Genomic DNA, 27895 nt, shown 5'->3' on the forward strand with positions numbered 1-27895 from the left:
ATAATTTTTTTTAATCGTAAGTTTTAATGAATCCTAACACCTAAATCGATGCCGTCGCTTTGCTTTTCGCGTAGAGGGAAGAATCTGGGGAGCTATCTCAGGAAAAGGGGATATGGAACGTAGTACGCTGAACTGACGAGGATGAATAGATCACAACATTTGTGCAACTTTAAGTGGGCCGTACTCAATTGAAAGGCTGCAGAGGTAGCGCGCTTTTTGTTCATCTCATTCAACTCCCGTGTTACCTGTGTTGCGGTGATCGGGGATCTAAAACCGGTGTTTCAAATGGACATCTTGCCACACAAAATTATGCTGGGCGATGTACCGAATACACAAATTCTATATTGTGGGACTTTTTTGAAACACGTGCTCCTTGCTACGTAATCTAGCTATTTGAAGCAGGGGCAGATGCATCCACTCATATTATGGGACGGAGGAGGGGGCGGAGAGCTTGAAGTAAAACCGGTGAAGAGGTCCAGCTATGCTGCTTTGTTGTTAGTAATGCTATCACCACAAGGACCCTGTCATAGCATACTGTTAATTTGTGCTCACAGCGGTCCCACTCATTAGTGAACATGCACTGAAGGCTGACGTAGGCTTTGGGGGGATCGCCCCTATACCACCACACCCCTCGTTTGGATCTGCCACTGATACGGAGTAAAATAACCATTGGAAACAGCAAACAAGTAAAAAAAAAGCCAAGGAGAGTGTACATTAAAAAAAAAAAGAATTAGGACCTGCGATGTGGCAGTACGCGATATTTTTCGCATAAGATGATGGCCTGAGCTGGCTTTCCAAGGCTGCCTCCAGGAACGTACATATACACGTGGGAAACCAAGGAAACAATACAGGCCAGGCCATGGCTCCCAGAGTTTGACTTCTGGGCACTTTCTTGCTACAGTGTCATGGCTTCATTTCTCCATGACTGGCCAGAATAAGTTTGTGAGGATATTGAGACAAATAGAATTAATAAGTCGGGCAAAGCTGGGTTACTGAGGGTTTGGTTCCAGTGGTGCTCCAGCTGAAAAAGGGAATAATTTATGATGCGTTTGTGTGCTGCTGTGAGTGTACGACTTGGGCCTGCAAGCAGCACTTCACTGTTGTGAGCTCATACGTTCCTGGACGCAGTTTGACTATCGCAGCAGAGAGATACTAGGCGACCATTACCGCATGAATGTCCCACACAGTCTTCGACTGTCAATACAATGAGATCGACTGTCAATGAGATCGACTGTCAATACAACAAGGGTGGCAGTGGGAGCCTGTGCACCAGAATTTCAAAAACACCTGCCCCTGTAAAGGGATGAACCTCATCTCTAATTTCTCTTACCCAAAAACCTGCATTACAAAAAAAGTCTTTTTAGATTAAGCTTCCTGAATCTAGTCAGGTTCAGACTGCGGTAAAGATTGAAATTAAAAGCTGTCAACTGATCCATAGAATGCCCTTTTGTATCTATTATTACTTTATTTCGTCTTTCTCAAGACTCCCGAATCTCCTTCTCAAGACTTGCATAATGATCTTCACAAAGGCTCTCTAAACAATATTAATGCAATAGCATCAAGGAGCCCATGTCGCAGAAATTCTGGTGTCTGAAACTTTGGCTGTGAGAGAAAAATCGTGTTGAGGGGAGCAAATGATGAAAAATCGTGATTCGAGCCGGAATTGAATCCTGGCCTTCTACGTGGCAGTAGTCTTCTAGCACAGAGCCATGGCAGCGCTTGAAACTGCTTGAGGAAAAATCCTATAGAAGCGCCATGTACTGTGAGGAGTCATATTTAACATGTGTAATATTGTACGACAGAAGCGTAAACTCGCACCTTGCGTCACACCATGCGAATTCGCCATCAGTGATTGGTCCAAAGGCCCACTCATGTTAGAGCACTCGGGAATAATCGTCAGCATCAGCAACAAAAAAGTGTGCAGCTGCATAGATAGGTGTGCACATTTTCTTATACAGTCGACTCTCGTTAATTCAAACTTGAAGAAACCTTTGAATTTTGTTTGAATTATCAAGAAGTTTGAATTATCAGTCCTTTTATCACATCAATTTTTTTTAGTGTTGTTAAGCGCTAACTGCACGTAGTGAACAGAAAGTAGAGGTGTAAATCCCATAAGTTTATTGGCCATTTACTGCTGATCAAACCTTTTAAAGAAATTGTGGATTGCCAACTGCTTCATTGCTATAGGTATATGCCTTCAGCACACAGCTCTCTATTCCAATTGAGAAGCATCACGGGTTACCATACATGTGCTTCAGTTCAAACATTTGTTTACTTGCAAAGCCTTTTTCTTGAAGGTTTCAGGTGCTTATTTTTCATTTTTAGACTGTTGGGATTATATAAGCACCCAAATTTTTAAATAGTAGTGGGAAAGCAGCTATTGGTATGGACCTACGAAAAGTGTAAGTTAACCGAACGATGGAGTTTTAATTAAGAGGCTTTATACATTGAAAGAATAGAGGGCCAACCAAAAAATTTAGTTTTGTTTGAATTAACCCAAAATATGAATTGTCAGAGTTTGAATTATCACGAGTCTGCTGTAGATGTGCAGGAAGGAGGTACTTAGGTTGTTCACAAGATGATTATGGCATAGCAGGCCCTTCACAACTGCACTTTTCATTAGCAATCATTCTAGGAGAGTTTGAAATGGCCAATGCTACATGCATAGTTGTTCCTTTACCTTGTGGCATGGCTTAGCTGATTTGATTTGTGGGGTTTAACGTCCCAAAACCACCATTTGATTATGAGAGATGCCGTAGTGGAGGACTCCGGAAATTTTGACCACCTGGGGTTCTTTAACGTGCACCCAAATCTGAGTACATGGGCCTGCAGCATTTTCGCCTCCATCGAAAATGCAGCCGCCGCAGCCGGGATTCGATCCCGCGACCTGCGGGTCAGACGCCGAGTACCTTAGCCACTAGACCACCATGGCAAGGGAAGTTTTTTTTTCTTGCACTGTGGTTAATGCAAAAAGTATCCACAATGCATGCTTCATGTGAAGTTGGGTGCTGACACACCAGCAAGTTGACAGCAGGAATTTTACAATGCACAAAGGCAGCCAGCCTTTAGGCCAGTGGTTCTCAGATGGGGGTTCGTGAAGAGATTTATGGAAGCCCATCCTCGAAAAGGAAACAAAAAAGCGGGTTGTCTGGAGGCACACAATGTGCCATGGCAATAGCTCCTTCCGATTTCTTTCTTTTTTTTTTTTGGTACATTTCACTGCATAACGATTCTGCATTGCGGCGCAGCTGGCACGTGTTTTCCCTTTCTCGTGAGATGGCTGCGAAGCTTACGTAGCGCCTTTCTTCGAAATATGCATGTGAGCATACTTTTTCTAGGCTAGCATATTTTGAGGGCAAACATAGCTGGAAACAATTCGAATGTGGTTGCACACTACACAAGTTATCGACAAGCCATTGAAATCGAATCGGCATGGCACTATAGTTCGACAGAAATAAAGGCACTAATTTCACGCTGCATGTTATATCAACTGGTGATGCCCCCTTTTCTCTTACTTCAAGGGGTCCCTCATCACTTCTGCCTGTCCACAAGGAGCACCCAAAACATCTATGGCTGAGAACTACTGCTTTGAGCAATGCATTCAATAAACAGACATGCATGCACCGTTTTCCCGTGGATTAAAACTGTGACTTTTTTATTAGCGAGAACACGTATGTACATAACTTGTATGTGGACTCCAAAGGATGACAACAGCAAATAGTGGTGAATCGCAGACACTTTTGCAATAATATGCATATATATTAATGGCACTGGGACTGTGGTGCAGAGGAGAGTTGCCCTTGCAGGCCATTCCTTTTTAGGCCTCGCACGACTTGTGCGGGAAAAAAAAAGCCGCAAGCACTTGTTGCTTGGTATCATCTGTTGAACAGGGAACACTGTGCGCAACGCATTGTGCATTGTCCTTGCCGACGCTTAGACTAGACTTAAATCTTCTGCAGTAGTGTGCGTGAAGTGAACACATGGAAGGCGTCTCTCTTTAAATATTTGTTCAGCGACTTGGCTCTCTTCTGGTTTCACCTGCAATGAGGCACACACGCACAAAGAAAAACAATGAAAAGTTGGCGCTAATAAGCATCACTGAAATAGTGGATCACTTCTAGTTTTGCATAAGCCGAATCTTATAAACGTTTCAAGTGCTCCTGACAAGTAGAGTAATCACGAACTGAAGCGTGAATACCTAGGGATAAGTCATGCAGGTACTTTCATTTCCGGCGCATTCGGCTGATGCCATATCGGTGCAATGTTGACTGGTACACTTACACCAGAGCAAACAATATCTTTAATGGTCATATATATGCTGTGACACGAAATGGCTATATAGAATTTTTCATCAAAGTAATTTTACTAAAAAAAGTGACGTCACATTTCCATTTTAAGGACCATACATCCCATGCATTACTCTAGAAGAACTTGTTACTTCTGTGGTGCAAAGCTAAAAAAAAAGAAGAATGAACAGAGAAATGAGAGGACCACACATAAACAGTTAGTAGTGGCACTCCCCTGTCCTTTCTTCATGTTTCAAGTGCTGCACCAGAAATCATAAATTTAGCTATCCAATGCATTGCATTTAGTACGCTTCCCCAGGGTGTCTACCAATTTGCTTTTTCAAAATTCCCCGACTTTTCCAGATTTTCCATGATAATTTGAAGCAAATTCCATGACCCTTACGTCTGCTGCTTGGAAAACTCTGTGCACTGGAAACAGACCCTTGAGTGATGGAAAAAAATAAGGCACTCCTATAAAGTAAGTAAATAAATGTACCACAATTACTCAGAATGTTTTGAGCACGTGCAGTAAACATGAAAAAATATGTATATCTGGCCAAAATGAAGCCTACGAGTGAGAGGGTAAGCAAGTTGGCTGTTTAATGCTTGGAAGAACCAGAAAGCAAACACACAAGTTATAATAAACTGCAGCTAAAAGTTTAAAGGAGCCCACGACAGTCCTACAATGCAGCTAAAGCTGCTAGAAAATGTAGAAGTGGCACCATCTCGTGGAATCTGTGTGAAAGGAGGACGCAGGAGCCCGGTTGGTTTCGCCACAAGAATATATTGTAGTTCACTATAATGGTTACAGCTCAGGCTGCTTAGGATGTGGATTGGACTAGATTGACTTGTATTGACTGACTTATTTAGGATGTGGATTGGATTAGATCTTATGCGACATGAATTGCTGTATTTACTATTGATTTGCATCTTCACCTAAATTGCACACCTCTTGTACATACTTTTCAGAACAAAAAACACTACTTACTCGCATATTCTGTGAACCTTGCATTTAAGAATGACTAACAACGTCACAACAACGGAGCCTTACTGCATAATTTTTAGTTTTATTCTTTTCTTTCCATGACGAGCAAATGCATGTTGATGTTTTATTTCTCTGGGCTCTGGCCAGACCCTTAGAGTTCAACAAAGTCCTCAGATGCCTGCAATGAAAGCTAGGGGTAGCGTTTTAAACGATGACGTTTAAACATGTGCTGGCAAGAAGGAATCTGTCAGAACACAACAACTCCTTCGATTCTATAGATTTATCACAGATTTCAGCGGGTTACCTTCGTTTATGTACTATTCTATAGATATAAGGCTAAAAAGTATAATCACAGATTCAATAATACCATCTCAAGAAACTGAAATGAGAAATTTAGATGAAGTTACCTAACTGCTCCCTTGAAACACGAGCTACCAGCAATAAGTGTGTAGCTGAAGACGTTTGCCGTTGCATTGCGAATAATAATGATGATAGTAATAATAATATAATAATAAAAGGCATGGCATAGCCTAGCAAACCTCTGCTAATGGCAGCCCTAGCCGAACTAAAAGGCCTTCAAGTCAAGCCAAATCATGGTCAAGACAAACATGCATAAATTTAACGACATGAATTATGTTGTGGTAAGAAAGTCAGATATGCTGCGTGATATGTAGAAGCAACAGGCATCAACATAGTGTATGTACCAATATGGAAGCTAGGGAACACTTTAGACAACGTGAAGGACAAATTGCCAAGTGAAAATTTCCACTGTCTTTTTTACTTTAGGCTGCCACAATTGTGACAACCAGAACATTGGTGAGACCACTGATTTTAAGGAAAGAGTTAAGACCCCCTCCTCATTCATTTTCACCCACAATCGACCCCCTACAAAATGTTTATGTTACTCGCTGTTAAAAAACACACGAATATAATGTCAGGAAACTACCTGACCTCGTATGCTTTCGCTAAACATGAGGATTCTACAGGCCACCAAACTGACTGGTCAAGTGTGCGTGTTCTGGCCAAAGGAAAGCTTGCATCATGCCTGCACCTGAAATACCAGCAAACGCAGAAAACTGCACATATGCTGAACAGGAGTGATGGGATGCTTCCAACAATGTACTTCCGGTGCTTACGTCACATACTTTGGCTTTCTTCATTTAATATTTTCATTCTCAGTTTATTGTTTTTTAAAATAAAGTTACAAGACTAAAAAATGTACAGGCGAGGGTCCCAAAGTAAAAAAAAACTGTAGTGGGATGCTGTGCCTTTCTTAAGGCTATTTTTGTGAACAAGGCTCCTGTAGCGGGTGCCATAATGTCAGTAAACTTTCTATTCTTTTGGTAGGTGTATCCTTTCGAGTCTTCACTAAGAAGCAACAGTTGCACACTGTTATTATTTTTTTTTCACAGGACCTTTAGCTGTTAACTGTAGTTGCAGCCAAAAGAGTGGCTTTTTAAACTTTGATCTAGGGTAATGCTTATTTTTGTGACGGTCGCACAGGCTACAGTCAGTTTCCATGACCATGCAGGCCAGATTTTTCAGCAATTCCCCGACTTTTCCATGACTTTTCCAGAAGGGTCCCAATTCCCTGACTTTTCCAGATTTTTCAGGTTGGTAGACACCCTGTTCCCTTGTATCCCATCAAGTCTGCAATGCTCACATGATCTGCTTAGTTAGCAAGAGCATTAAAGACGCACTGCAACGCAGCTAGCCTTACATTACATGTACCTCCCTGGCACACAAAACATCTGAAAAAATGCAGGGCCTTTATGCATTGAAGCTACGATTATATTAGGAGGCGCACCATAGAGGGGTACACTGGAATAATTTTGACCTCCTGAGGGTTTTGACTGTAAATGTGGTTACTGTGGCTGGGCATTGAATTCACATCCTCGTGCTGAGCATTCTCAGTTTATCGTTTTCAAAAATAAAGTTACAAGACCAAAAAGTATACAAGCGAGGGTCCCAAAGTAAAAAAAAAAAAACTGTAGTGGGATGCTGTGCCTTTCTTAAGGCTATTTTTGTGAACAAGGCTCCTGTAGCGGGCGCCATAACGTCAGTAAACTTTCTATTCTTTTGGTAGGTGTATCCTTTCGGTCTTCACTAAGAAGCAACAGTTGCGCACTGCTTTTTCTTTTTTCAGATAACTTTTAGCTGTTAACTGTAGCTGCAGCCGAAAGAGTGGCTTTTTAAGCTTTGATCTAGTGTAATGCTTATTTTTGTGACAGTCACACAGGCTTGTGCTGAGCAGCGTCACACCTTAGCTGCTAAGCTACCCTGACAGGTTCAGTTCTTCATTAAGACTCACCAGTTGAAATTTTGGGAATGTGCCTGAGACAAGCTCAGACATTCTGGCACTCCTCTTCGGGTTGCGAGGGAGGAGGAGGAGCTTGGCTGGGAGAGGAGGTAGACGAGGAGCGGCTGCCACCACGTGCGCCCGTCTTCTGGCTCAGCTGACTGACACGCGACTCCACTGCCTGCACAAACTGCACGTTGAGACTGAGGTCGAGCAGGCTGTTCAGCTGGTACGGGTCTCGGCGCATGTTGCAGCTCAGCACCATGTGACCGTTCTGCTCAAACTGGAAGCAATCGTGCCCTGCACACAGCATAGGCACAAGCACAATGATTTCTTGTGGAATACCATATGTATTATGCAAAACTTTTGCAGAGAGCTTGCTAGAAACAGTTCATGGAAGTAGAACATATGCAACTTAATGTTGACTTTTTTATAAGTGTTCAGAACATATGTGCAGAGTAATAATAGGGCCAATCAGCCCTGACACACTAAAAGGGCTGAAAGTTTGTATCCACTTCTCAGTGCTCTCTAAAGCTCACGAATGACCATGACAAAAAAGAGCAACATGGAATAGTGTGAAATGCTTTGGCAAGCATAATGGCATCAAATACCATGAAAGCTCCACATTTTCTGATTTGAAAGGTAACAGCCATAAATGCCTCATCAAACATGAAAATTGACTGCCAGCATCGACCGGTGTCCCGTGGTGTCAGCATCAACACGAGTGATGCAAAAAAATCACCATCACAGTATCACAATCAACAGCTTACCCCTAGAACTGACTAACTCTTATAAATACCTAGGTGTCACCGTGACTAGCGATCTGATCTGGCGTACGCATGTCCAAAACATCATTTCATCGTCTAACAAAACCTTAGGCTTTTTAAAACGTCACCTCAAAAGTGCTCCAATGCAAGTAAGATTACTTGCCTACACATCACTAGTGCGACCGAAATTGGAATACGCATCCGCCATCTGGGACCCGCACCAAGCATACCTCATCTGCGCTCTAGAATCAGTTCAAAACCGTGCAGCTCGCTTCACTCATTCTTCGTATTCATACGACATCAGCGTCACATCACTAAAATTACTATCCAATCTTCCATCGCTCGCTCTTCGTCGGCGCATTTCTTCTCTTTGTCTTTACCATAAATTTTTTCACAGTTCAATCCTGCATCAACCATCTTACATCAAACCCGCAACACGCATATCAGCCAGGACAAGCCACACGCAGCAGGTTTCATTAATGCGCGCTCGAACATCAACATTTCTCGCGTCATTTTTTTCCCGCACAGCAAAAGACTGGAACGACCTCCCTTTTTCCATTGTCGACATAATATGTCCATCTTCTTTTGCACAACATGTCACTGACCATCTTCTAACAAATAACCTTTAAGTGCTTTTTTGAATTACATGTTGGTTACGTGTGTTATTTATTGTACATGCATATTTCCTTGTAATATGAAGAAATGTATATAGTTGAAACCCATGTATTGATTACGTTTGTTAAATATTATTCCCACCCCTTATGTAATACCCCCATTGGGGGTCTTTAAGGAAAATAAACTGACTGACTGACTGACAACACCAAATTATATCAGTACGACATCACATTACATGATGCCAAATGAGGACGTACATCATCGCATGACATTTTTGCTTGGTCAAAGGTGTACCGATCACAAAGGCAATGCAAAACCAAGTAAGATGCAGGAAGCTTCCAATGCTTCCAATCCAGGAGGCTGTGCAAGACCACTGTAGGCACAGAGAGCTTTCATATGGGACCGGGGAGAGATCAATACATCAACTGAGAGAAAGAAGAAAACGGCTTTCGCCTTTGAGTCATCTTAGGCAAATGCATAAAGGGCCCGTTGACATTTTTTTCATCAACGCAAAGTGGCCATTAAGGAGCATTAACGGTAGTATTGCAAATGGCCGATATGTAGCTAGTATAGAGCACTGATGAGTTTCTGAAGGAATTGCTAAGTGTAAAGGGGTATCGGAGGGTATTAGAATGATATTTGCTTAACCCAATCCTCTGCTACAAAACCACTGCCATAATAACTAAATCTGGGGTTTAACGTGCCAAAACCACTACAGTGATACCTCTTTAACTTGAGCTCGCATATCTAAAAAAATCGAATAAGTCAAAATTTTCTGGGACATTTTCCTATGTGTCCCATGTATATTTCTTTCCCTTTATCTCGAAGTATTGTCGGGTCGAATTGCAGATAGCTTGAAATCTTGACTGCAAAAGGAACGAAAATTCCACCGCCAGACAATTTCACAAGATTCGCACAATACTGCTACGTCTGAAGTCCGTCGATTTTATTTATTTATTTATTTAGCGGTGCCTGCCACTACATGTATGCTTTTTGTGAACCCGAAGCACGGGTAGTCTCAGCCAAGCGACATACCAACTTTGTCAGGCGAACCTGTGGCACGTCATGTGACACGTGCGCCGAGCAGGGAGGACCTCTGCCCACGCTTGGAGTACGGTAGTTTGTCTCGTTCGCTTTGTGTAGTGCCCGTGATTTTCCCTGAGGTGTGATTTCAGTTCATCTGCGCAAACTAAGTGGCAGGAATTTTTCGCTGACTGTGAGAAGCGGCAACTTGGCACGAGTGCGACAAGCATGACGTCAAAGCAGTGCAAGTTGCTAACGCTAGGAAAAAGCTTGCTCTAATTAAAGAAGTGGAGGAAAAAAGCCGAACAGAATCGAGCATCGCGCAGGAATTCGACACCACTTTGTCTACGCTTTTGACGATGCTGATAAACACGCAAAAGGTGCCGAATGGATTTCAGCAGAGGTTCTCCAGCCAGAGGAAGCAGGCTCGAGAGTCAAGTTCCAAGACGTCGTAGCGTCGTTGATGGTATGGTTGCAAAATACCAGAGCGGCCTACCTTCTTGTCACCACAGCAATAATGATGGAGAAGATTCTCTGGAGAAGATGGATAGATTCTCTGGCCTTGCAAATGGGGAACACGGACTTCAGTTGCAGGAGCGGCTGGTTTGACCACATCAAAAAAAAAAAAAAAAAAAAGAACAGTGTGATCTCCAAGTCAGCGCACTGCAAAAGCGGCACTGTCGACGCAGCCACTGAAGATAATTGGCGCAGCAGCCGGCTCACCGAGTTGTGGGAGCATTATGCTGACAGCGACATTTTCAACCTTGATGAGGCAGCACTTTTTTATAAAATGTTGCCAAGCCACACCTTCACAACCGAAGGGTGAAGCGTACTTGGGAGTAAAACAACGGAAGGGCAGGGTCACTATCCTTTTTGCGGCAAAATCCACATCTGAAGAGAAGCTGCCGTTACTCATAATTGGCAAAACTCTTAAGCTCAGGTGCTTTAGAAATGCACAGCTGCCAAATGGCATTATCTATCGTGCGAATAGAGCGGCGTGGATAACTGCTACTCTTTTCGAAAAGTATGTTCACGCTATACATAACAAGATGGCCAAGAAAAACAGAAACGTCCCGTTCATTGTCGACAACTGTCCAGGCCACGGCAAAATAGAGGACTTGAAGGCAGTGACAGTTGAGTTTCTGCCTGCAAGTATGACACTGCAGTTAATGGACTAAGGGACCAAGGTGTTGATCGAAGTGATCCGAAAAATCTACCAAAACAGCCTTCTCCACATAATATTTTTGTCTTATGAAAAGGGCAAAGGCTATGAAATTGCCCTGCTGGGAACAGTACACCTCCTTCTCATCAGCACTAGGCAGCAAGTTTGCGCAGTGGCTATCGCCAACTGCTTTGCGCACACTGGGTTTTCATGTGCCGCCAGTTTGTCAAAAGCAGAGACGGCAGAGACAAACGACTTCACAGAATGTGGGGAACTTTGTCAAGAGATCATCAAGCTTACAGGTAACGATGCCGCTGAAAAGACGTGACGTTTCTCATGTATACGCTGTGTGAGCAGGACGTGGCGGTGACCGGAGAAATGACGGACGCTGAAATCGTTTAAATGGCTACTAACGTAGGGGACGGCAAAGACGACAGCGATGACGAAACACCTCGAGAAATGCAGACATTTTCTGAGATGAGAAATTTTCTGCGCTTGCTTCGAAATAAGGTCGAAGACAGCGGCGGGGAAGATCGACTGATGTGATGCGACAAGCTGCTGGAAGACACATTCATAGGCCTGAGTAAGACCGCAAAGCAGACGACCATTAGGCAGTTTTTCTCTGCTAAATAAAATGGCGGTGCGGCAAAACACAGCCGGTTAAGGTTTCTTGTAGTATGTCATTTTTTTCTCTTTTAAACCTGCACGAGAAGAAGGAATAGAAACTTCCACTGAAAATCCAGTAAGTAGCAGTTACTTTTTGGAAAATCGCTCATTTTTTGGCGATAAGCACAGCTTGGCTTGTCTTTCAAAAATCCGTTTATCTTTAAATTTTTTCCGGTTTGTACGACTTCGAGTTGACGAAGTATTACATAAGATAATGAGAGATGCCGCCATAGAGGGCTCCAGAAATTTCGTTTTTCTGGTGTTTTTTAATGTACACTGACATTGCACAGTGCACGGGCCTCTACCATTTCGCCTCTATTGAAATGCGACTGTCGTGGCCAGGATCGACCTGTGACCTCTTGAGTCAGCTACCGAATACCTTAGCCACTGTACCAACGAGGCAGACAAGTAGAAGCTCTGCAGACACGTCTATTGCTAAAAGAAACACCAATTTGCACTTAAAAGCAACTTGCACATTTGAATTGGAAAGTCGGGCATCAAATGGGCAGACCCAGAAAATCACTCCGCCACGACTGTTCTTTGGTGTCATGAAGCCAACATTCGGCCAGGATCTGTATGGACAACATTGTGGCGCAAGCTTTAGCTACTGACACAATTCACATTGAGGACAGATTGTGTTAGAAAAACTAGCCACCCTGTTTACGAGGTGTCTCCTGACGGGAAGAGTACCAGAGTCTTGGAAGAACGCTAACATCATCTTAATACATAAGAAAGGAGATGACAAGGACTTGAAGAATTACAGGCCGATCAGCTTGCTCTCTGTAGTATACAAGCTATTTACAAAGGTAATTGCTAACAGAGTAAAGAAAACATTAGAATTCAATCAACCAAAGGAACAAGCAGGATTTCGAACAGGCTACTCAACAATTGACCACATTCATACTATCAATCAGGTAATAGAGAAATGCTCAGAGTATAAACAACCCCTATACATAGCCTTCATAGATTACGAGAAAGCGTTTGATTCAGTAGAAATATCAGCCGTCATGCAAACACTGCGGAATCAGGGCGTAGATGAAGTATATATAAACATTCTGGAAGAAATCTACAGGGGATCAACTGCTACCATAGTGCTTCATAAAGAAAGCAACAGAATACCAATCAAGAAGGGTGTAAGGCAGGGGGACACAATTTCCCCAATGCTATTTACCGCGTGCTTACAGGAGGTTTTCAGAAGCCTAGAATGGGAACAGTTAGGGATAAGAGTCAATGGAGAATACCTTAGTAACCTGCGCTTCGCCGATGACATTGCATTGCTGAGTAACTCGGGGGACGAATTGCAACTCATGATTACGGAGCTAGACAAGGAGAGCAGAAAGGTGGGTCTTAAAATTAATCTGCAGAAAACGAAAGTAATGTACAACAACCTCGGCAAGGAGCAGCGCTTCGAGATAGGTAATAGTGCACTTGAAGTTGTAAAAGACTATGTCTACTTAGGGCAGGTAATAACCGCAGAGCCGAACCACGAGACTGAAGTAACTAGAAGAATAAGAATGGGGTGGAGCACATTTGGCAAGCACTCTCAAATTATGACAGGTAGTTTGCCACTATCCCTCAAGAGGAAGGTATATAACAGCTGTATCTTGCCGGTACTTAGCTACGGAGCAGAAACCTGGAGACTTACAAAGAGGGTTCAGCTTAAATTGAGGACGACGCAGCGAGCAATGGAAAGAAAAATGGTAGGTGTAACCTTAAGAGACAAGAAGAGAGCAGAGTGGATTAGGGAACAAACGGGGGTTAAGGATATCATAGCTGAAATCAAGAAGAAGAAATGGACATGGGCAGGGCATGTAGCGCGTAGACAGGATAACCGCTGGTCATTAAGGGTAACTGACTGGATTCCCAGAGAAGGGAAGCGGGTTAGGGGGAGACAGAAGGTTAGGTGGGCAGATGGGATTAAGAAGTTTGCGGGTATAAATTGGCAGCAGCAAGCACAGGACCGGGTTAACTGGCGGAACATGGGAGAGGCCTTTGTCCTGCAGTGGACGTAGTCAGGCTGATGATGATGACAATTCACATTATATGCCAAAAAGAGAAACTTGAAACTGTACGGCCTATTCCATTAAAAAAAAAAAGTTCGCTACCATTGCTGTTTTAGCATGGCCATTTATTTTACTAATTTAAGTCCTAATTATCAAACGACAGGTTTTGTGCATTAAAAAAAATTGAAAATGCAGATTCCTAACACAATGAAGCCAAGCAATTGAAATCACGATTGGCATGCACTATAGTGAAAAACTGCAGCACTAATGGGTCCATTAATAAATACAGCTACACACTCGTGGGGATACTCCTGGCAAGCATCCCCACTTTCCTCACTTCTTACGTCTCAAGCCAACAAAGCTAGAGTTACCCTTTCCATCGAGGCTTTGTCGTATCTTGTGCTCTTCATATTCGAGGTGCTGCTCTAGGCGCATCTCGGGCGGTGCCTGCTCGCTCAGCAGCTTGGCATTCTGGTAGAGCCAGCGTTCCCGTTGTTCCTGGTACTCACGCAACTGGCCAAGAGTGCGCTGCAGAGACCTAGAACAATGAAGCCAATGGTGAGGAGGTCGTATACTGGCATACCTTGTGAATGTACGGGGACCGTTCAATCTGCTCTAAAAAGAATGCTCAAACATGGGAGTTTTCTCAGACTTGTGCGTTTAGCCACGCACAAGCCCCAAACACGTTTATGAGATGGAGAGAAGACGTGCCCCAGAGACTGTAAACCTTGAACAGTTCCAACAACTGGCTGCATTACATTCTGTACACGTCTATAGTGCTGGAATGTACCATGGATAACCAACAAATAAGCTATGCATATATACCTAAACTTCTCTATTTAAGCTCTAACCTTTTCGAAAGACTCCCTTTCAGGGACAAAGATTTTTGGAAACATCTTTATTTTCCCCTCCAGCAAAAAGAGGAAGCCATGTCTCTGGATACAGGCAGTGTACAGAAAAGTGGTCACAATACAATCATGACACATATCTATCTATTAATTCCTTCGCATTTTTGAAAGCTGTAATCTGGCAGCTACAGGAATTAGAATTGTTGCTTAGAAATTTAGATTTGGAACTGTGGAAAGTCGGAGAGATTAAAGAGATAAGAGCATCAAACTCTTAGATAACATTGACAAACAGTGACTGTTCGAGTATCTCAAGCCAACAGGTATATACATTTCGAACCTAGCAACTTGCACTCCAAAATGATTGCTAGTGGCCACCTACATTCGAGAATGTATTGTCACATTTAATATGACCTGCAACAAGGGAGTGCGCATCCACACAATCTCCAAAGTTGTGCACGTCTTTCACTTGTTCTTATTTTTACAACTAAACAATATTCTCCTATTTGGGATTGCAATCAAGCAAGAGAACGTTTAGATGTAGAAATAAGGACGACCGGAAGCTATGTGCAATCTTCAAGCTTATGCAGCCACATGCTGCCATGCTGCAAGTCATATTAAGCTTTACAGTAGAATATTAGTAGACAAATGGCTTTTTTTTCGCCATATTGCTTGAAAGGTAAGAGAAGTTTCCTTCACTCTTTTTTTAATTTGCGTTTCTGAACCTTTCTGAAAAGCTAAGTTCACAGAGGACGTGGAACACACAGGAAGCTCAATTGAGAGGAGAGTTGCAGCAGCGCAGTGTCCTTACGTGTGCTGAGCTTCCAAAGCAATCTCAAGCTTGCTGTGGCAGTGAACAGCATGGAGACGCTGACGAGCATTCTGGAAGTCAGGTTGCACTTTGAGAGTGTTCTCAAAGCAGACAATGCTCTTGTTGTAGTCTGCCAGGACCTGTTTAAACCAAAGCAAGTGTTTAAGGTCAGACATATAAAAGCACTACAGGCGTGTGCCTGCACACGCCCAAACCCATTCACCCACACACACACTCTGCTCGTTTCCGGAGGCAAAAAGCACAATCAAGCCCACAGGCAGAATAAATTTGGTTAAATGTGCAGCAAGCGCAGGGGTTACAACTCGGAGTAAATGTTCTGTACCTTCTCACTCACATCTTGCATGTCTACCACAGTATGATGCCAAAGAGTGAAGTAGTAGACATGGCGCACTCACAGCATAGATGTTGCCCAGTGTGAAGTGGCAAATGGCATTGTCTGGAGCTGTGTCCACAGCTGCGTGAACCACAATGGCGGCTTCTTCTGACAGGTGGGCCCGGTGCAGGACATTTCCCAGGCTGATCAAGGCCACGTCCTTGTGCTCCCTGCATTGCATAAAATTGAAGCTTGTTTGTATATTACAGATATTAACAGTGCTGAAACTGTGTTCAATCTTATTAATTCCATACAGTATTGTGCAAACCATTAACTCGATCAATTGACAACCAAGCAATGTGCTAGTTAGCTGTCCAACACTAATATTCTGGTATGTGACCCTGGTTCAGAAAGAACACTGTGGTGGGAATGAAGGAATGTCCAATGGGAACCCTCAAATCTTTTTTTTCCGAGACAAGTAGCCAGTTTTCACATCTTATAGCCAGATGTGGCTGCATACTCTTACACTGCACAGAGTGCACAGACAGAATGCATATACTAGTGTTGCCAATGTATATACTACCTCTGCTATGCAATGTATAGCAGAGCAATGTATACCTCTGCTATGCAATGTATACACTACCTCTGCACACTCTCCAACACAGAGGGTTAACATGAATATAACAATGATAAATAGAGCCACACTACACTCGTCTTTTCAAACTTGTGCTTTCATAAAACCTAATCAAACTATAATGACGTAGTCGCTCAATTAAATGAGAAATCTCAATGTTCCTAAATGTTTTACCTTGGATTTTCTGGAATATATTTGTTGTCCTGCATGACTTGGGTTCCCTTGCTGTTAAAGGTACACTGACAAAGCCTAATCCGGTGAGAAGGCTTGGTTCCAGAGAGTAAAAATAAAAAGCAACGGGCATACAAAATTTTTCACAAGGAGTACGAGTAAGTGGGTCACAGAAAGCTCACTATGCTTTCAATTGGAGTTTTTAGACTAATCTAGCGAACACTCGATTTCACGATTTAATAATAAATATGCTCATGAATAAAGTGCTACTACATTTTAACAGTAAAGTAGGATGACCCTATTTTGACTATTAGAAGAAAATAGAAATGGAAAAACAAGCAAAATTTTCCTTCAAAGAATGAAAAATATGTTCTTCCGCCTGTTCACCTTCTGAGAGGCTGTTTTACTGGCTTTGCTATCACTTTTGGATACGCCTCCGTTGCATACCACTACCTTGCCAAGTTGCTTATGAAAGTCTGCAAGCTTTTCTGTGAGGTTTGTATATTTTCTTATTTTCTGCCCATAGTAACGTTTCCTGAACGACATTCAACTGAAGATCTCTGTTTACACTACTCACAATCACAAGCCTCGGGCACACAAAGACACAACACAGCTATGTTTAGTGTGCAAAATGGCCTTCCTTTGTCGTGCACTTGATTGATATGCGGGGTTTGATGTCTAAAAACCCCTATATGATTATGGGAAATGCCGTAGTGAAGGACTTCGGAAATTTCGACCACCTGGGGTTTCTTAAAGGGCCACTCACCAAGTTTGACAATTTTGAGCTGACAAGCACAATGCATAGATGAGGTGTTCATGATCATGTCTGCCAAAATTTGGAACGCTACACGCCGCAGAAATGGGTCGAATTTCAAGACGAACGCTGCTCCCCCTTCTTTTTGCGGGCGCGCGCCCAGAGAATGAGGGCATGACGTGCGCGTATGAATGGCCCTACGTACACGGAAAAGCAGTGACATTGGTCCCCTACGTAGACGAATATGCTCTGACGTTGCCAACAGTGCCACACGATATGGCAAAAATAACACCACATGCGTAGTACTATATGTATTTGTTGCTTGAGGAGATTAATAAATTATAGATAAATAATGAGATGCAGTAAGGGAATGAGAGAGTTCTTTGTTGTTGTTTTTTTCATTTTCCCTCGTGGATTGACACGAGATGCGGGGCTAACGTGCCGGCGTTTCGCATGCGTACGTTTCCCCGCGGTTTCGCGGTCAGCACGTCGAGCAGACGACAGCCGTGGAACACTCCTACGTGTTCACGCACTCATTGTGCTCATCTATTCTACTGCGTCTGAGCGAGCGTTTCCAAACCATCTCGCAGAAACAGGCAGTAGACCTCGAAACAACGCTGGTCAAGAAAAAAAAAAAACAGCGCTCGCGTGCACAGGGGTTGGGCTTGTTCGGGCACATCAAGCGCACGTGACCTCTTGGTCGGATGCCGGAAAGAGCAGGGAAAAGATTTGGCTAGCGAAGGCTATGCAGAGGAGCGGCAAGAGTTTCGAGTTCACCTCCTCTCAACCTTGTTTTGTGCTGCTTCAGAAAAACAGTTTTCTCAGCTTATAATGAACCGATTAAAAACATTTTTGTTGCAAAATGTTACTCATCAAACAACCAACAAATTCCATGGTGTAACTAAAATTCGGTATGGGGCCTGGTGAGTGGCCCTTTAACGTGCGCACACGGGCCTACATCGGGCCTACACACGGGCACACAGGCCTACATATTGCCTCCTTCGAAAGTGCAGCTGCCGCAGTTGGGATTCGATCCCGCGACCTGCGGGTCAGCAGCCGAGTACCTTAGCCACTAGACCACCGCAGCGGGTCTTTGTCGTGCACTTTCATAACGAAAATGGCGAATCACAATTTGCTGCATTTAAGTGGGAACAGACACAACGTGCACAGGCTCTATGCAAAACAATACAATCTGACCACAACATGTGCTCAGGTGCCATTGTGCCATGGTGATAACAATGCATTAGACTCCTCTGATGGGAGTGATAGTGCCACATATGTGGTGTCAGTTTCATGTGGCTATAATGAACAGATAATCTTCGTTCCCATTTTCACTTTCATTTGGCTTTTTTTTTTTCAACCCCTTTCCTTGCACTTTCTCCTCTAACCAAGCTCTTGTGTTCTGTTCTCCACTGTACCCTTGTTGGGCAGCTGAAGAGCACGTGGAGAATACGAAAGGACACACACTTTTTGTTGCTTTTTTTGCTGATAAAGCTGGCCCTTGCTCCACCTACAGGATAGGGGCGAGGGAGATACCAGCTTTATGCGCTGACGTTTCTTTTCCACTTACCTCGCTTTATCCATCCACGTCCTAATTAGCTATAAATATGCTTCGAGTCTTGGTGCCAGAAGCTTTTTTTCCCCCATTTTGCTTTCTCAGTTCGCCTGAATAAAGACCATAATTTTCGTTGCGCAGAATATTCACCGTTGTTGGTCGCTGTGAGAGTTCATCTTAACAGAAGGGGCATGTTACGCGATTCGTCTTAAGCAGATTTTTTTTTTTTCATTGAGTCTATGGGAAACCAAAAAAACGCTCCCGTGTTGTTCGTCTTGAGCAAGAATGCGTCTTGCTCAAGAGTTTGTCTTAAAGAGAGTTGACTGTATTATCGATTTCTAGAAATGACTCGGAGGCCAGGACACCATGAACCAGCATAGTAGCCCCACCGAGACTTAGCCCCATCTGTTGCGCACTGAACATTATAGACGTCATAGGCTCAGTATAAGACTTCACTACCTTACAGCTCATGATTTGCCATAGGATGTGCATCATAACCAACAAACAGCAGGCATCTACACTGTGTATTATTTGCCATTTGAAGTATGCAAAAATTATGCACAATTTTTAGCACTGCCAGTAAGCCAAGACTGCCTTGAGAGTACATTATATTTCTCGCTGCTACTCAATCGTAACCAATTTAGCAAGAGAATGAAAACAACCCCAGGTGGTCGAAATTTCCGGAGCCTTCCAATACGGCATCTCCCGTAATCATATGGTGGTTTTGGGACGTTAAACCCCACATATCAATCAATCAAGAGAATGAAAACTTTTAAACAATGAAATGCAGTTAAAACCCATGTTCACATGACAAAATCTGATGATATCACTCAACAAAAGCGATTCCAATTTCACCACTGCAGAACTAGCAGTCAGTTCCAGGAGCATTCGAGCGAAAATTCAGTTGGGTGCCAACTTTCATAACTAAGTAAGTTACGTAAAACTTTGCAATTAAAAGCTGCTTCAGCAAATGAAAAAAGAAAAAAAAAGCTAAATAGTGCGGTTGAATACCTGGGAGAAAAGTGAAGCGCTCTGCGGACACACTCTATAGCACTTGCAGCATCACCCTGCTCCCTCCAGTAGTAAGCAGCCAAGTTGAAGATCACCCAGGATGTGTTGTTCTGTGAAAAAAAAATGCAACAAACGTGTTCAACCTTTCCCATGACACTCCAAACAGTTCAGGTTTTAGACCTCTCTGTCTCATAACTGCGCTTGCACAGCTAAATATAGGTTCAATATACAGTAAAAGCTCGTTAATTGGAACTCAAAGGGGGCTACAAATGCGTTCAAATTAGCGGGCAGGTGCTCGAACGAACGGCCATCACATCACACTGTGCGGACAGAGCCCAAAGAAACCACCTCTGGACTCGTTATGAATTAAGTGCTACTAGACGTTCGTGACATGCGATTTTGTAAATTAGGTTCATGGAGCTCCAAAAGCAAAGGGAAATTAATTGATCCGTCAGTGATGCACCAGAAACAAGCACAAACATGCACTCATGTGAGCACTGAGCCTTAAGGGGGGACATGGCAATGAGAGTGGCAAATTTGGTCCAAATGTTCAATTTTTCAATTTATTTTTTTGCAATCCTGAGAACATGTTTTACATCATGGTGAAGTATTAGACCAAGATAAGCCGTAAAGACTGAAAAAAAAAAAAAAAAGAATTTTAATGTTGGGCTGTCATCAAAAGCTACGAGAAAAGTGTGCTTTATAAAATGCAAATCTGCAGCTTTCTCTTGGCACAATGCCGCTATATTGGAATCATTGTAAAGAGCACAGATTGGAGCTCAAGATAGCCACAAAGCTGCATCTCACCAATAAAAAGATAAAGCCAGCAAAATTCTGAACTCTGAAGGGAACTCTGAAGCTCCCTTCAGAGTTATTTCCTTGTGGGACCTCTAAGTGGAGAACGCCAGGCTATCGGAGTGAACGGACGCAGTTTACACGGTCGGAATAAACCGAAACAACACATTTTTTATTTAATTACTATTAGATTGACGATAGCCAAATTAATATAACATTCAATTGTGATCAACACGCTAAAACAATTTTACACAAAATTACACAACACTAAAAAAAACATAACAAACACAACAACACACACAAGATGGCTTCGCCAACATCTGACTCACCACGATGGCCCCGGCAGACGACCCGCGGTGCCGTGCACCGGGGACCCACGCGAGCGACAACCGTTCGTTGTCGCTCGCGTGGGTCCATTGCACCCACCAAAGATTGCACCCACCAAAGAGGCCCGCTTCTCTCTCCTGTGCCACCACGCAGGCTTGCCACCAGGCGTCACTGCCGGCACCACCGTTCCAACCATGATGATGATGGTGGTGATAAACTCTCGCGAGCAAAAAGCCACCTACCGTTCGATAGCTGTGACCTATGAATGCGGCCTATGCGCAAAACACGTGTGCCACGAGGTGCAAACTACTTTACAAGGGGTTTTAGCACCCTCACAAGTTTCAATTTCTTCGAACTCCATTTTCTCAGCTTTCATTTTTTGAGCAGTTGCTGTCAGTCATCCCTTTGCCAGTTTGCCATGAATGAAGACATAGCCATTCCGTTTTGTGCACTTTGATCGTGAGACATTGGTGAGTGCCGTAAGGCTGTCAATATTTGTGTGCACATTATGCATATCTTTACAATTGTCTTTTTGTAAAGGTTGTAAGTAAGACAAATGCCCAGAACGTTTCAAAAATTTTTTGTGAGCTTACTAGAATATTAAAAATAAACCAATAGCGTAATGCCACAGAATGGGCCCTTGTAAATATTCTTATGCAAAAACAAATTTACATCTAATTAATTCATTAAATTTGGGATGATAATGAGACACTATTAAAAGTTTAACTCAAGAGAAAAAGACAGGTTTATTTACAGAAAGGCAGAGAGGTCGGCCTGGGCAATAGCTTGTGACTCAAAACTACACTAGATAGCTCGAACGCATTTGCATCATGAATTTCATCACTTTATCTCTATGAATAACAAAAAAATAGTTTTCATTGCCATGTCCTCCCTTAATGTCAAAATATATGTTGTTATTTATGCTCCAAAACACGCTTATTATGCAGAAATAATGCAATCAATATGAGAAGTAATCAGAAATTTGCATTTTTTTACATTTCTTCTGTTGAAAGTATGTAGGAATTGTTAGCAGCTCGCCCGAGAGCTGAAGCAGAGCACACACATGCTCATCGCTGACAAACGCTGCTGCTTCATTGTTTTCCATCTCTATTCATTTTGGTTTGGCTTGACTTTGCGGCGACTTGTGATCACTCAGGACCGTCTTGTACAAGGAGCGAAGGAAACCAAGGGCTCCTAGTTCAAATTAACCATTGTGGATACTGATGCCTTATAATTATCAGGAATTTTCCCTCATAGAAATACACAGGGCTGTGCCAGAACCCGGGTGTTCGTTTTAATTAGCTGTAAGTTCGAATTAACAAAGCTCAAATCAATGAGCTGTTACTGTAGGATTCAGAGAAAGTGAAGGCTCAACACAACCAACGAAGTGAACCTGACATTAGAAAGTTTGTCGACAAGAACACTCCGTAAATACAAACATTTTTTAAAATGCATTACTGTTGGAGATGCATTACCATTGCTACTGCGATACAAGGCTCCAATAACATTGCAATCTGTAAGCACTATAAGTTTAGCAATGTTTTCATTGTTTTTTTACACCCACGAGCACCAGCAATAGGGAGGCATCTGTTTTCTCCAGACAATAAACAACCGTAAGATAGCCCTTTTTGTCAGTTTGCAATAGATCCACATAAGGTGAGAACCAGACAACGAGGCTCCAGTGGTCTTACTTTAGCCATGGCTTTGTACACCTCGTAGCCAAACTGCTCCGTCCCTTCAATTGCCGAGACGGCCCGATGCAGCCCGGCCTCTGGTGTCATGGTCAGGTTCTTTCTCTCTCGAACACCCTAGTAAAGCAGTGAGGAAAGCATTGAAATTTTCATCACAAAGCTCCAAACTAAACCACCTTACAAAAACTTGTGCATAGCCACTAATTACATTCACTGCAATACAAAAAGATTTATAACCACTAAAAAAGAAGTAAGAGACAGAAAAGGGTGTCACTTGCAACTACTATAAGAAGAAGTTTCAGTGAACAATCTTCATCACAACAGCTCATTTTTACACTAATCTACAAAATGCCACTTACAGTTAGATGTTCGAATGAATGCATGCTGAAATCCAAATCCAGCGCACGAGAGCAGTTTGGCTTTGGAAGGTCACCACGGGCAGCCCGCTGGTCTATTTTCTCCCAGTGACTGCAGCAGATAAAAAAAAAACGAGTGATCTGGCGTTAACTTGCCATCAAACAATGCTTTAGAGTGTTGACAATTTTCTTTTCAAAGGTAAACACTGCCAAGCCTTGATGATGTTTCATAAGATTTCACAACCAATAGTCTCGTTCAGGAGAAATTTGAAACAAAATCGGCTAATTCCTGTGTCAATACTGAATGAGCCTTGAGAGATATGCGTCTTATGGTAAAAGCTTTGCATAGTTGACAAAGTGCAACCACCAAATAATTTTGCATGAATAATGTGAATAACAGCAGCGCCCACAGAACTGTATCTGAGAAATTGCTGGGATTGCAATCAGTCACCTTTGCAAGACTCTACGTTTAAGATTGTAGTCGAAGTTGAAAGCACATGAAAAGTGCTTTCTCACTTGTGAACTGCATGTGCACCCCAGACTTACAGCCAAGCTTCTACAGCATCACAATTACTATTAAAGAGTACTCTAAAATAACATTAACTTCACTGCATGATTACATAGAAAAGTGGCTGGACCAATTTACATATAAGTACAATCACATGCTAGTGCTTAAATATAAATTTCAGCTTCTTATTTTCCTCCCTCAAATTTTCAGCCTGAAATGCTGTTTCATGTCTTTTTTTTTCCATATATGACGTTAGCACTTGTAAAGTAAGTATACTAAACGATTATAGCTGCTACGCGGCTTTCATAGTGAAAAGCTCTGTGACACGCAAGCAAAGCAAATATGATTCATGACATATTGAACACAATATTATACACCTTCTCTGAGCAGATTAAACTTTGCCAGCGGTGCTGCAAAGCTGTAACAGACACAGCTGGGGGCATAGGACAATAGATAGGTAGAAATTTGTTGAGGTTATACTTAAATTTGTAAAAAGCTAGCTTGTATTAAACAAAAAAAGGAAAGACCTGCCCTGTATGGAATGTCACAAAAAACAGAGGTGCTAAGGTTTTACTGTACGCATGCTAGCATAAAACAATGTTGAACGAAAACGCACCAAAAATGTTATTAGTTCTACACCGCTTTTGTTCCTTAAACAGCTGAATTGAACACTGCTAAAGATGTAAATGCAGAATAAATGCACCTTTGAGAACGTTTCTTTCATTGCAGCACCCCAAGCAAACCTAATGTACTGCACCCCAAAGAGTGCTAGGGTCGTAGCATCGTCGCTTCTTCTTGCCCAATAACGCAACCAGCAACCCACTGGTGCACACAACCAGGGCACCAATGATGACGCAAATGAAACAAACGAAGAAATTCCCTAAGGCACCTTGAGAACTGGTGCCCTCAACTTCCTAGAATGCTCATTTTGCTTGATTTGTATGTAGCTGAAGAACGCAAGAGGAATTTTCATTTATCCTGACATGGTTCTTTTTACTTCTGGTAAGCTACACACATTGCACCCAGGAAATCATGGCTAAAAGTGACTTATGTGACCACTTCTTCTGCCTTGCTAATGCAGTGTTTCTCACATCCATGGGCATCAGCAGGGGGATGCCAAAAAAGGCACCTTCCTCCCCACAACCCCCCAATGTACACCAGCAGTTCCCCTCAACCCCACCGTGATACTATGCAGCTCTGCATTCCCCAATACAAAATCCTGCCAACAGCAGGCTCATGGTTAACTCAGGAGCTAGTTTACCAAAGCAGTGTGGCACACTAGAGAGAAGCCCAGCGAATGCAATAATTGTTTTGCCTCACCATTCGTAATGTGAAGAAAAATGACAACAGAAACAAGAAACAATTCTGTAAAGAAAAAAAAAACTGGAAAGGAAAAAAGCGATAAAATAGTTTTTGTCTTTGCAACATACCTCTGTATTTTGTGGTCGAAGGGCACCACTGTGCTGACATACAGGTCAAAGTCTGTGAGGGGTTGCCCAGCCAGCAGACAGTCCTTGTCGGTCGAGTACAGTCGCTGCTCCACATCGGATGCCTGGTCCTCACACCAGTCAATCTCCTGCTTTCGTTGCAGCAGCTGCTGCTTGAACTCCTCGACTTGCACGGCACGCTCCTCTTGTGCCAGCAGTCCCAGCAGGTCGTAAGGTCGCCGCAGAGAGAATACGCTGTCGATCTGCACTTTGCAGAAGGGGCAAAGGTCTGTGACAGTTTGAAGGCGACAGAGGCAATTGCTGTGTTTTGTGGTCATGATATGCAGCGAATAAGTGAAGGCTCAGGAGTGAAGATGAGGTTCTAGCATTCAAAGTGCCATCATGCAAGTAAGGTAAGTCCAACAAAGACTTCCAAGATAGGTTGACGCTGAATCATCTGATACACAAAACTGCAGTGTCATGCTAGATCTCAGTCCCAGAAATTCCGGCTGTCCAGGAAAACAATCACAGACCTCATCTCACAATCATAAAAAAGTAGCAGAAAACTAGGTCACTATACATTGTATCTATCTAGTGACGTTGTTCCTTGCCTCGCTTTGCGCGAAGATGAGCAGAAAGTTTAATTCTTGAAGCTGCCAACTATAACTAGCTTTGTATGCTAAATTAGAAAGGTGATTGCGACAGATCTTTTAACAGCGGCTTTGTCATAACAGCAGTGTTTCCATTGTGTGCACGATAGCTCCAACTAGGACACACATTATCCACGGAAGCAGGTGTGCTGATACAACGCCTCCTAGAACAACTAGGAGGCATTGGCTGATATCAATCAGCAGTGACATCGTGGATGGCGCCAGTAAGCAAATATTGCGAAGGAGCGCCACGAGCGTTTGGACTCAAAATGCTAACGAAGGCGTGGGCGACTGCATTCGCAAACTAAAGCGGTAAATGCAAAACAGAGCTGCTGCTGCCCTGTCAGAGATATGGGCAAGGCGAATTAATGCACACAGTTGTGAAAGCAATGCATACAACACACATTAGTCGAGAAAATATGTTTCCGTTAACGACCGGAACCAATGGGTGTGTGACCTCCAGTGTGCGCCTAGGCGCGGCATTGGTGGTCCTGCGGTAAAACGCACAATAGAACACTTTCCCGCACCTGCGGCTGTATTTTTCCATCTTCGGTAACCACCCAGTGCGTGGAACATTCCGTGTAATATGCAAGAAATGACAGAAACACGTGCCCGCAGATTCCGAAAGTAAAACTGTGTTGCCCCATAGCGTCCATGCTTTTCTACCGCAGCGATGGTGATGACCATATCGACTGCAACTTTAGCTGCATGTTTAGCTGCCAGCGTGACTTTTAAATTCACATTCATGAATATTTGTGTATATACTCTGTCTTGTATTTTGTATGCAACAGTGAAGTTTCTGCTAATGAGCTGGTGCTTAAACAGTGTCGGCTTTGTATGTCTTTATAAATCACTTATTTGTTAGATTACACGTTGTGGGGAGCGCGACTTTCGAAAATGATGTCTTGTGTGAAGTGGTGATTGGCACCACTAGGGGCGCAAAAACTTTACCGTGACCTTCAAGTCAGTTTTATTAACCAGCAATTTGCGAAATAGTTCAGGCAGTCTGCGCCCCATCATTTCATTCACCCATTTTTCATCGGTGCATTCAAGAACACACGTGTCCATGGAGGTGCACACCAGAAATGTACCGAACCAACGCCTCCTATATTTCCTTTAAATGTCAGTGCTAACTCGCGCTTCTCATCGGGAGCCGTCGGTCTGCCTTAGTTCAGGGAGTAGTCGTGATGCGACGCTACATGAAGGGTAGCGCTGCTTGCCTCACACGTGCTTCCGAGCGCATTCCGCCGGAGATGCGATAGACAACATCTGTCAGATTTATTCCTTTGTGCTCCTTCACGGTTGGGCTAAATTGGCGCATATGTCTGGCATTGATGAAATAGAGAAGGCGTTGATCAAACATTCCTTCCTTTTTGGATGTCGCAGGCAATGTTTCTGGCTCAGCGCTCAAATTAAAACGCCCGGGGAAATGTGCGCACATGTTATCAGGCGGTTGTGGTGATTCGTTTCATGCACCCGCAACCACACACGAAAGACGCTAGCGTGGAAGAATGTTCAAATATAGCCTTCATTCAATTCCGCTGCTGCAACAAGAAAAACTCTCCAAGGCCTTGTGTTTTGATGGCAAACAGGCACGTCGAAACACGCCCCAAGTGACAGCTTGAGCCACGTGTGACCTCAGAACCTCATAAAAAAAGAAAAACTACTAAGTATAAAAGCACAAGCCTTTTGTATTAGATGCCAGCTTTATGAACGATTAACCTTACTACACTACTTTCATGCAAGTGCCATTGCAGAGACTTCGTTACAACACAATATTAGTAATGATGATCTCCCTCCTGTGTTTCATAATGATAGAACAAGGGATGGTAGCATTACGTTCTTAATGAAAAACTCAATAAAGCAAGAACAACCTCCCATCATTTATGACTAAGTAAACATATGGTGCAATTTATTCCCTGCAGGTGTCATTTTAACGATTGGCATTATCTATAGCACATCCCGCACTTCAGTTTCTTCAGTAGCTTTATGAATACGTTGAAAGCTTAACTAACCAAAGTTAATACTTATGGCTGACAAAGACTTGTGCGATGTTGACTAGGACACATGAATATCTAGTAATACTGTCTAGACTTTACACACAGTATGTATGCTGGAAATGATGGGATAACGTTGCCCAATTAAAGTGGTAAATATAGCTTTGCAGATGAAAGGTTAAGGCTATGCAAAAGTGATCAGTCAATATTTATCAAAAACTAT

The 27895-nt window shown here is 43.0% G+C and overlaps 1 protein-coding gene across 1 annotated transcript; it reads right to left on the reverse strand.

Annotated features, from left to right (window-relative positions):
- Positions 1 to 3883: 3883 nt before the first annotated feature.
- Positions 3884 to 26376, reverse strand: LOC119170281 (tetratricopeptide repeat protein 17). Its single transcript, XM_037421404.2, has 10 exons — positions 26203 to 26376; positions 25029 to 25288; positions 23094 to 23202; positions 22735 to 22851; positions 19922 to 20031; positions 15879 to 16026; positions 15463 to 15602; positions 14178 to 14344; positions 7583 to 7870; positions 3884 to 4038 (listed from the first exon to the last, which is right to left on the reverse strand). The coding sequence occupies exons 1-9, from the start codon at positions 26329 to 26331 to the stop codon at positions 7617 to 7619; spliced, it is 1434 nt and encodes a 477-aa protein (XP_037277301.2). The 5' UTR covers positions 26332 to 26376; the 3' UTR covers positions 3884 to 4038; positions 7583 to 7616.
- Between the last annotated feature and the right edge of the window lie 1519 nt (positions 26377 to 27895).

Source organism: Rhipicephalus microplus, chromosome 2 (assembly GCF_043290135.1).
Source record: "Rhipicephalus microplus isolate Deutch F79 chromosome 2, USDA_Rmic, whole genome shotgun sequence".
NCBI classification, from domain to species: Eukaryota; Metazoa; Arthropoda; class Arachnida; order Ixodida; family Ixodidae; genus Rhipicephalus; species Rhipicephalus microplus.